The sequence below is a fragment of the Pygocentrus nattereri genome, chromosome 5 (genome assembly GCF_015220715.1).
Source record: "Pygocentrus nattereri isolate fPygNat1 chromosome 5, fPygNat1.pri, whole genome shotgun sequence".
In the NCBI taxonomy this organism is placed as follows: domain Eukaryota; kingdom Metazoa; phylum Chordata; class Actinopteri; order Characiformes; family Serrasalmidae; genus Pygocentrus; species Pygocentrus nattereri.
In genome coordinates, this window is record NC_051215.1 from 38,338,802 (window position 1) to 38,349,523 (window position 10,722).

Sequence of the window (10,722 nt, forward strand, 5' to 3'; positions counted from 1 at the left end):
CAGCTCTATGAGATGTAGCCGAATTCTCGGAAATATTTCTTTTTAGGTTTCGAGATGACTTAGAAAGACGGCCGTTGTTTTCTCGCGTGTGTGTCAATTCAATTAGCTGATTAGATAAAAACACTGCAGTGCCTTTAGCAAATGTGATGATTCTGCCACTTTTTACATGTTGGTTCCCACATCAGCCTCATTAAACCCTTTCAGCGCATAATCCGAAAAGGTCTGTCGGAATCTCCCGGATAACTTTCCTTAATCCTGATTTTCTCCGGAGAAAAAGAAGCAGAGAGAAGCTGCAGGAACGGCCAGGGCAGCTTCACACAGCAGAGCTGTGCTTCTGTCCGGATTAACAGCAAATGCCCACATTCGTTTGTTTATATGGATCTGCCTCAGTGTCTGCTTAGTTTGCGCTCTTAATTTGTCTGTTCCATCCAGGGGATTTGTTTGCAGACGTTTTCATTTGACAGGTTAGACTATTTGGCGTGGATTACAGCGAGTCTGTAGAGGATTAATCGCGTTGGGTAGGCTAAATTTAGAGTTTTCGACTCTCTAATCATTACAATTCTCCTTCCAACGGACACCAGGCCGAAAAAGTGCCGAGTAAACGGTAGGAGCGTTCATCAAACCAGCGAACGGCCGTTTTCAGTCTACGTAAAGGGTGGTCTTAGGTTAAGGACGATTCAATCTGAAACTGTGCTAATTTCCTCAACAAAAACAGAACCCAAATAACATCTGCTGTTTGATCCCCGCGATAACCGCGTAATCCCCGAGCAGAGCGGCTCACGGGCCCGGCCTGCTGTATCCCGTCCGCTCTCTCAGGCTGCTGCTCAGACGGGGTTTGAAGGCCCAACTCGAGGAGATCAGTGATCCCATTCGGTTTCATATTCATTCCCTCCAACTGTTAACACAGCGAGCTCTTCCCAGCTAGCTGGGCCAGAGGAACCCGGGGTGCCCTTTTGATCATTTCAATCTCTCCTTGGTACAATAGTTCTGATTGGCTGAAGCAGTAAGAAGGGGAAAATCTTTAATGAAGCAGATAATCTCTTGTTGGGATGAGAGCAGCTCCATTTCAGAGCCCCCTTTGGCTCACACATGAGAGCCCAGCCTCTGAGTCCTGCATGTAACTTTACAGCTCGCTTGCAGCTTATTTCCAAGCTAAAGACGCGTCTGCCAGTCCTCTTTCAGGATGTTCATACATTTGGACGTTTATTACTACATTTTCATCCTGATGGTTCACATGAAGTCTTGCTGCAGTTGGTGAGTTATTTCTTATCTGTTATCGTGTCTTATATTTGATTTCTTTTTTTTATAGGTTTAACATTAACTACACTAAAACTTGTGAAACTTTATATTATTATTATTTTCTTTTCAAATATTGTTTTGGCTACATTTCGAAATGTAAATGAGATTTTAAAACAGAATTAGGCCTAGTACAGAAAGAAAGGATAAAAAAAACCCTTCTTTTTCTTTAATCCATTTCCAGAATTTCACGTTTTGTATTTAACACAAAAGAAAATCAAGCCATAATTTTTAAGGCAACTTTTGGAGCCATTCAAAAGGCAGAATTTCGTTTGAAGTCATTCTAATGTTTTTAAAACTCCCTTTCTCCTTTTTGAGTCACTGTTATGATCTCTCATTGTGATGTGAAACAGAGTTTATGAGAACTGTTTAATTCATTCTAATGCTGTTGTATGATATGAACCTAAAACGTTTTGAGTATAAATGCAAAAAATAGTTACAACTATTTGGTGATGGGTGAGAACTAACACCCTTGCTCTTAGTTAATAGGCTGCTCTATCTTCCAGGTCAGTGAATAATTTCCTGATGACTGGCCCAAAGGTAAGCCAGCATTCTTTTGATCATCCCCCCAGATCTTTATCTAAAAAAAAAGTCTTCAAAATCTCCCAGCATTCAATAATCTAAGTAGATTACTATTTTAAGATAAATGAACACACTGCAAACTTTTTCTCTTATACAACACTTTCATGATGGTGGTGATCTGCAGACGCTGGGGTGTAACTTCTCTGAGATAGATTGGAAAGATTGGTTTTCACACACTTGAACTCATTCACATTGTTATGTTCTGAAGGGTCCAGTTGAACTGAGTGGCCAGGAAAAGGGGTTTGGTGGGTGGTCATCATTAGCACACCAGTTGCCTGTGAGAGCGTTTGTAGTGCAATCTTTCCTAGCCCACTTGAGACATATTAGCATGTATCAGTCACAGTCTCAACAAGCAACATAGTTAAAACCGAACCACAGAAGAAGTGCTGACCTTTACTTTTGGGGTCAGTTTTGTTCACGCAACAAGCTGCATCCTTTAAAACCTTGAAGAATAATGTGAATTTTCTGTGAGGTATGTATTACCACTTCCAGTCATTAATTATCTAGGTGTAATGTGTGCTTAATTACACTTTAAAAACATAAATAGGGAAAAATATTTATATCAAATTAGTGTTATTAATCGTTATTACTACATTATTAAACTGTTATGGGATTAATGTTTTCATGCTTTTCTAGGCCTACCTGATCTATTCAAGCAGTGTGGCTGCAGGGGCTCAGAGTGGGATTGAGGAATGCAAGTATCAGTTCGCCTGGGACCGTTGGAACTGTCCAGAACGAGCCCTGCAGCTCTCCACCCATAGTGGACTCAGAAGTGGTGAGTGTGTATGAGTTTGACCAAAATTCAGCACTTTACTTAATCATATTTCAGGTACTGGAGATCTTCTATACATATAAAGTCCTATATTTTTCCAAGTAAGGAAGCATGTCTTCATATTCTTTATTTAAGCTTGGAAATCTTTAGGACAGGTCCACTGATTCTTCAAAATTTCTGCATAATTAGATCCTTGAGATGTAAACAAAGTAATTTACAGTGGTTTATTCTGAAATGCTTAATTGTAGAGAACCTTACAGACTCAGATTGCTTTACAGTGGTGGTGATAGGAACCAGGGGTCATGATGTCTATATTGCAAGTATAGATAGCTATTCCATTTATTGTCCAAAACCACAAGTGAACCTATTTGTGTCTTCTGAGTTTTTATAATATTGATAATATAGTAGTGGTCAATAAAAAAAAGGTTTCCTTTTAGGTCAATTCTGCATTATAACTCCTGCATGTACCTCTCCACCAAGAATATATATAAACAAATCATTTTAGAACAAAACATCTTTTCTCAATACCATTGTGAAATAATGCCTATTTGTAACCAGGTTATGTAATTACTTTCTGTGAGGGAGCTTTTAGAGGCATGCAATTTTTACATCTGTTTCATATCACCATATATATATATATATATATATATATATATATATATATATATATATATACATATATATATATATTTATATATATATATATATATATATATATATATATATATACATATATATATATATATATATATATATATATATATATATATATATACACACATATATATATATATATATATATATATATATATATATATATACACATATATATATATATATATATATATATATATACACACACACTCTAAATAACTTTGTTTACATCCTTCCCATTTAATTATGCAAATGCTTGAAAAAAATAAGACTGTATCTGCATTTAAGAAACATGGCTTAACATGGTTCTTCCTTTTCTTTAACCCCTTAACATGCCAGCTTTATTTTTAAAAACAAAATTTATATTATTGAGAAACTACAGTTACTTCAATGCAAACTTGTGGAGCTATTCTTTGGTTACAGAAGTGTGTAAACCGTTGCTCATTAAGAGGTTATTTTATATGTAGAAGCAGCACTTGTTCAGTTTTATTCAGCAATTATGTTACCATTGCTCAAAACAAATGTTCTCAATGTTTACTATGACTGTAAACATTACTCTCTGATATGAATTATACCTAGTCTGTTAGAAAGTAAATAGAAAGGCCACCTAAAGGATACTATGTGGCAGCAAGAATGAGTGAAATGGATGTCCTCTCGATGTGAAGGGTGTGGGTCAAAGGTTTGCCTTAGGCTCCTTTCAGTGGGCATTCCTCAAGTGCCAAAAAGGAACCTGACCCGGTCTAGTGCCGACCCCTGTCTAATTGAGAGGCTGCTGAGCTTATGCCAGCTGTGCGCTTCACTGTTTGATTCAACAAACGCAAAAGTCTGAGAAGTGGAAGCACAAAAATGAAATATCATTTCAAGGTTGTGTCTACTTGCAGCAAACCGGGAGACAGCTTTTGTCCATGCCATCAGCTCTGCTGGGGTCATGTACACCCTCACAAGGAACTGCAGCCTCGGTGACTTTGACAACTGTGGTTGTGATGACACCAGGAATGGTCAGCGAGGTAAACATGTTGCAGATATAAAGGAGTAGATACCCTATGACAGACAATAACATAAGCACTATTATACATATGCGATTGTGATATTAGGCATAATGTGCAACTTGTGCTGAAACAAACCTGCTGCAATGTTTCAGGTGGCCAGGGCTGGCTGTGGGGAGGCTGTAGTGACAATGTGGGCTTTGGAGAGGCCATCTCCAAGCAGTTTGTGGACGCACTAGAAACTGGGCAAGACGCACGGGCTGCCATGAACCTGCACAACAATGAAGCGGGACGCAAGGTATTACTCTCGTTCTGAATGTCAGAAAAGGGTTCTCCATTTCCTCTCACTGCCTTTAGCTCATGAGAGAGTGCTAGAGATAGTTTGGTAGAGTAGGGGATTTACTCCTGCACTATGAGATGGGACTTGAAATGTAGGCAGCTCCCTTGGCCACCAGTAGAATGTAAAGTGCCCTTTGAATCATTTTTCAGTGCTTCCAACGATCACTTACCACCCAAGAGTTTCATTCATGGCCTTATAAGCAAGGTGCCACTCGTTCCCCCCACCAGTGTGTGCGCTGTACCAGATGGGCCTATTTATGGCCTGTGAATGTCCTTTATGACAAGACCTCAACTCAAGATTCTTGGGATCAGTGGTGCGAGCTTAATTAGAAGACCTAGGGGGCCACACGTTGCAAAGGTTCTGTATTCTGTTGCTCCTCAAATAAGTGTTTAGTTTTATTCTTGCAATAAGGATCTTACATTTATGTTGGTCTTTGTTGCACTTGAGAGAGCCACAGGGATCACATCCATACAGCTGAAGTGCTCTTTGTTTTTCCTGCCAGTGCCCCGTCTGCAGGTTTTGTCAGCTCACTGTGGCACCTGGAGCATCATTGTAACTGAAAAAAAATGCAAAAGAATTCTTTTTTCATTTCCTCCTGAATGGATTAACCATTGGGAATGCCCATGGCAGAAAACATGTTGACAATGGCCATGCTAAATAAATACTCCCCTTTCCTGTGGCAAACAATTCAGCTCGCTGTGAAACCTTGATTCCGCCTCCTATCGAGAGCAAATGCCTCCCTGAGAAAAGAAACCCTCCTTTCAAATGACAGATGTTTGTTTCGGTTGAAGTCAAGAAATATTGTGTTGGCACAAAAGTTGAAAAGAAGAAAAAAATACACTCAGACCTGAACCTTGAACCGGCTCTTCTTTAACTCGCTGAATTCCTCTTTTTGTCAAGTGGATGTTTTGAACATATAGTCTATCCAATAAAGAGTTCATTGTCTGCTGTCTTGAAAAGTGATGAATTCAAATCCAATCAAAATGTCCTCAAACAGTGAAAAGAGGCTGCTGTGGTGAGTGAATGAAGGATAGTCAGGAATTGTTCATATGGAATTAATTCTTGAATGAGATGCACTTTTTTGCTGAGGCACATCAGTAATTTCTTTAATTTGAGAACTTTTCTTAAACCAGGCAGTGAAAGGAACCATGCAGAGGACATGTAAGTGCCACGGTGTGTCCGGCAGCTGCACCACCCAGACGTGCTGGCTGCAGTTGCCTGAGTTTCGGGAAGTGGGCAATTACCTGAAAGAGAAGTACCACCGTGCCATTAAGGTGGACCTTCTACGAGGTGCGGGCAACAGTGCAGCCAGCCGCGGGGCCATTGCAGAAACATTCAGTTCCATCTCTCGTAAAGAGCTGGTGCACCTGGAGGATTCTCCTGACTATTGTGTGGAAAACCGCACACTGGGTCTGCCGGGCACTGAAGGCCGTGAGTGCTTGAAGAAGGGCAAGAATCTGAGCAAGTGGGAGAAGCGCAGCTGTAAGCGGCTCTGTAGTGACTGTGGACTGGCCGTGGAAGAACGCAGAGCAGAGACAGTGTCTAGTTGCAACTGCAAATTCCACTGGTGCTGTGCTGTAAAATGTGAGCAGTGCCGCAAGACTGTTACCAAGTACTATTGCGTGAAGAGAGCCAAACGGGTTAAGAATGACAGTGCAAGTCGAAGGAGAAGCCTTCGCTTAAAGAAGAATCACTAAAGGAAGGATTCAGCATAGTAAAGAGTAATCTTTAACATGGACAAAAAACACAATAAATATCATTATCCTTTGGATATCATCAAGTTTTGGTGATGCATTATCAATAAAATACTGGACTTATTGGAAAGACCTAAACTGCATATGGATGAGAAAAAAAAAAACAAACAAAAAAATTGTGATGGTATCAATATTTTATAAAGGATTTCTATATTCACAAATATTCCTCAAACTGATATATATTTCTAAGGACCTAACTCAAACATACCTGGATGCCTTTAGTAATGCATTTTTAAGATAGCACTGAAAACATTTAACCATAAAATAGAGCACATTAGACGATAGTGTCTTCCAACATTTCTTCAGCAGAAGTCTTTCTGGTCTCTCCATTCACTGAATTATTAGTTGCTCTTGAAGCAGCTAATATATATTTTGAAACTGGGATAATAATCACACTGGATGTCAATTCTGTAAATGAAATGTATATAAGATGAAGCACTTTGTATATTGTTTATTTATTGCCCATATATTATGTAGTGGTGTTTTGATTTTTGCTAGTTCTTTTTTCTTTTGTATTTTTTCCACCATACTTTTATAATTAAAGCTATGTAATCGGTGTCCGTTGTGTTAGTGGTATGATCTTTTGTGATTTGTAAGTATGCATGTTTTCGAAACAAGGCACATTTGACCTGCAGATATACATAGCAGGCCAGTTGGATTATGTCACTATAAGTGGTACTGAATTTTTCATTGCTGATGTTAATTCGAACAATGTATGTATATAACAACACTATTCATACTCTTAACAGTGTTATTACATTATCATATACTACAGGCTATTTACTGGAACCACTTATTTTAAATAGCACCCATAAACTGACCTTCTTCTGAGCATAGATTTTTGCTTATAACTCCTTTTTTTAAATGTGCACTATATATTGTCTTATTATTTCTTAATTTAGTGTCAGATAACCCTGGGGCAGGGAAACAATAAGAAAACAAGTTTTAATTATAATCTTCCTTCCTTCACGCCTCTCCTCAATTTCTTCTTTCAAACGCTTCTTTTTTTCTGTCTTAGTAATCCTCAAAGAACTCCCGATGCCTTGGCACTTGGATATTTCTTTACTGTTTAATACTAGTTTAATTAACTTTGTCGAGACAGAGGGAAAACATGAACCAAGTCGCCCCTCAAATTATCCTGCCTCTAATTTTGTATGCTAATCTCCTTTTCACGCCATCATCTCAGGGGAAAAAAAATGTTGGGAAACTTCATGTAGCCTGTATTGGGCTTCCTGTGGATGTTTTATTCCAAGCCCACCTATTTGGCTCCTTTCACTCCTCTAGGGCCTTCCTTTGCTCGATTTAACAATGAATGGCGAGCTAATCAGCTCCCTCGGAAATGCACCGCTGCTGAAGAAGCTAATCCCCCTCTCCTCCTCCTTCAATGGGCTGTCGCCTTCAAAGAGACTTTGGGAAAAGGCTTTGCATGGATTCACACTGTTTGATGAATAGAAGTTAGTTCAAGTATTGTATCTAAACAAGTAGGGTTTATAAACAAATACTTGCCAGCTACCATCCCACCTGCAAAAGTGCCAACTCTACAGTAGCACACAGTGACAAAACTAAGGCCCTCCAAAAGTGATGTTCTCTTAAAAAAGCAGATTAAACCTCTATTGAATGGGATAAGTTCATTCCTGCAAGTGTAGTCTTCTTTACTAAGAGACGTGTCAATGAAGCACCTCGTTGACATCTTATTTATGAGGAAAAGAAAAAGATCCTCTTGACACTAATCAGATAGGGCTTTAATTTGGTATTGGTGCTATCGAAGTTTCAACCACCCATCTTAACCCAATGGAGCAGATACCTTAGTAGACCTGGCTTTCAATGGGACACCTTTTCTCAATTCTAGCATTATACATTTTAATCAACATGATTATTAATCAGGGGTGTTTTTTTCTATAAGCATGTTAGCACAAAGATGACTCTTAAATGATAGAGTCAGCATCATACTGAAGAATCTCTCTCCTAGTTAAGATGGTCTTAACACTAAGATGCTTTTGGGAAATAGGGCCCATATCAGTAGTTTGGGAATCCGAGGCTGATGTTTTGGAGGTCCTCATTAGCTTGTCGCCATTGTTATCATTTCATATCAGGGCAAACTTAGCATTTTAATCTGTTTAACCAGATGTTAAAATGGAAAAAAATACAGAGAAACAAAAGGACAAACCACAGATGCCAGAATTGTGTTTTGACATTTGACACATCTCTTCATAAGATATCCTTTATTTAGAGGGTCTAACACTATTTAATCAACTTCACTACTAAACTTATTACTGAACTACTTATCTTGTGTATGTTCAAATGAGAGAAAACGCCTGTGACAGAGAGGTTGGCCCTGCCATTGTGATTTGCAGTGGGGCATGATGCTGAGGTGGCCGAGAGAGAGGCGACACTCTGGAGGAGGAGCTGAAGCTTAGGAGCTGACTATACATGTATGTCTAAATCTACTCACTCAGTTAGGAAGGTCAATGTGCATTTCCGGTCTTACTTTAATTGTAAACCATCTGATTTTTTTGTATACTCAAGCTGTCTGTTACTTCACTCTGTAAAACAACTTCTTTCTTTTTTTTTTGTTTTTGTTAAATTTATTCATTTGTTAAACTTACCAATGCACCTCAAGACACCTCTAGAGTCTTTTGTTCAAAAAGCTTTCCAGAATTCTTAGCAGTTTTGTTGGCTTTTGTGAATTAACATAATTTTTCATTAGTCCTCTTTGCATAATTTCATTTGTTTATGCCAAAGCATATTCTCATGCTAAAATGTTCAGCTACAGTTGGCATGGTTATATCATTCTCAGTATGATGATGTTTTGTATTCAGGTTTATCAGTTCAGCCTGTAACCAAGAATACTTTCAGTTGGTAAATTCCAGCCCCAAGCAGTTTTTGAACAGAATGGCCAAAATGCTTGAAGACAGTTGAGTTTTCAGTTATTCAGTTATTACTGCATGAAGAAATGGTCATGAATATATGTAGCCATTGAATATGCAGCCACTTGTTCATCACTGCATGTAACAATTTATTTAAATATAATACAGCTGTTTCTTAGTTGATATAGATGCATTACAGATGAATAGATAATTAAATCAGAGGTTACCTAACTAGGCTATTCAAGTTAACAAAACATAAAAAAACATAGAGTTGAAATTATTTAAAATCATTGGGCTGTTTGAGTTACCTTTACATGCTGTTAGCCATGTTGATCACTGAAAATGAGAAAGTAACTCAAATATAAACTTATTTATGTTTACGTAACTTAATTTTTTTTAGGCAATCATTTTTCCTGATTTATTAAAGTTATGTAATGCAACTAATTTAAGTTTACAGTGTAGAAGTAAATGTTCTATATCACACATTATATAGATAACAAGTCATATATTTAAAGATGATAAAGTACAAAATCATGCAAACTGAAATGACATATTGCTAAATAACAACTGATACCATTATATAAAGTAAATTGTTTTCCGCCTGAGAAAAAGTAAAGACTACTTTTGCCCGAGTAAAGTGATGATACAATGGAATGGGAAAATTACAATTAATGGTTCTGAGAAACCCTGACTAATAGGATTTGTGACTTAGGAGCTTTGAGCACACAACACCAAGAGGGGGCCAGGGTCAGTATAGATGTGAGAGCAGTGGTCAGTGAGAAACTATATTCTAGACACTTGCTAAGAATCATAGTTTTAAGATAATTGGTTTGGATAGGTAATTAAATTTTAGATTGATTTCTTTATTTAAGCTTACAGTCATACAAACATTTGCAGAGTAACCTGCTTCTTGAACAGATACCTCAAAGTTCTCATTACCAACACGAAAAAGTCAGCTCTTTTGAAACATCTTAATTTGGATCACTTCTTGTCAGCTGGTACTGGTCATTTTTTGTTTGTGAAAATCATGTTTATGTTGAATTACGTATGTTTCATATGTAGATGTTATGCTTGACTATCTGAAACTCATGGTCTATCATTTTTCCAGATCTTGATTGTGAAATCAACTCCAGTAAAGGCTGTGAAGCTTTGAACTTGTGTATACTCTGAACATTCAGCACACCTATAAAACTTCTGTGATAATTTTCTTCCAGCATACATGAAATGACACATAGGCATTCAAGTGGTTTCTAAGGATGAAGACCTCAGCAGTGCTATAGTTCCACCTGCTGGTGAACGAAAATATGTTGCCGCTGTTGTGACTAAATCTGTGACAAAATCAGGAATATGGTAGAACTACTTTATGATATATCTATAAGCTGCCTTATGAATACATCCTCAGCAAATTATTGTGCCCCAAAGAGGAATAGAATAGATTTAGCTGTATCTGATTTTTTAAAAATTTTTTCTT

At 37.8% G+C, this 10,722-nt stretch overlaps 1 protein-coding gene across 1 annotated transcript; it reads left to right on the plus strand.

The window, feature by feature from the left end:
* Positions 1 to 671: 671 nt before the first annotated feature.
* On the plus strand, positions 672 to 6,569 carry wnt8b (wingless-type MMTV integration site family, member 8b). The gene is made up of 6 exons (XM_017722243.2): positions 672 to 1,254; positions 1,803 to 1,836; positions 2,515 to 2,653; positions 4,186 to 4,311; positions 4,446 to 4,588; positions 5,764 to 6,569. The coding sequence occupies exons 1-6, from the start codon at positions 1,184 to 1,186 to the stop codon at positions 6,325 to 6,327; spliced, it is 1,077 nt and encodes a 358-aa protein (XP_017577732.1). The 5' UTR covers positions 672 to 1,183; the 3' UTR covers positions 6,328 to 6,569.
* Positions 6,570 to 10,722: the final 4,153 nt, after the last annotated feature.

Coding starts and splice junctions, on each gene's coding strand:
- wnt8b (XM_017722243.2), top strand. CDS start 1,184: ATGTTCATACATTTGGACGTTTATTACTACATTTTCATCCTGATGGTT. Junction 1,255..1,802: donor ATGAAGTCTTGCTGCAGTTG/GTGAGTTATTTC, acceptor TCTATCTTCCAG/GTCAGTGAATAATTTCCTGA. Junction 4,312..4,445: donor CACCAGGAATGGTCAGCGAG/GTAAACATGTTG, acceptor GCAATGTTTCAG/GTGGCCAGGGCTGGCTGTGG.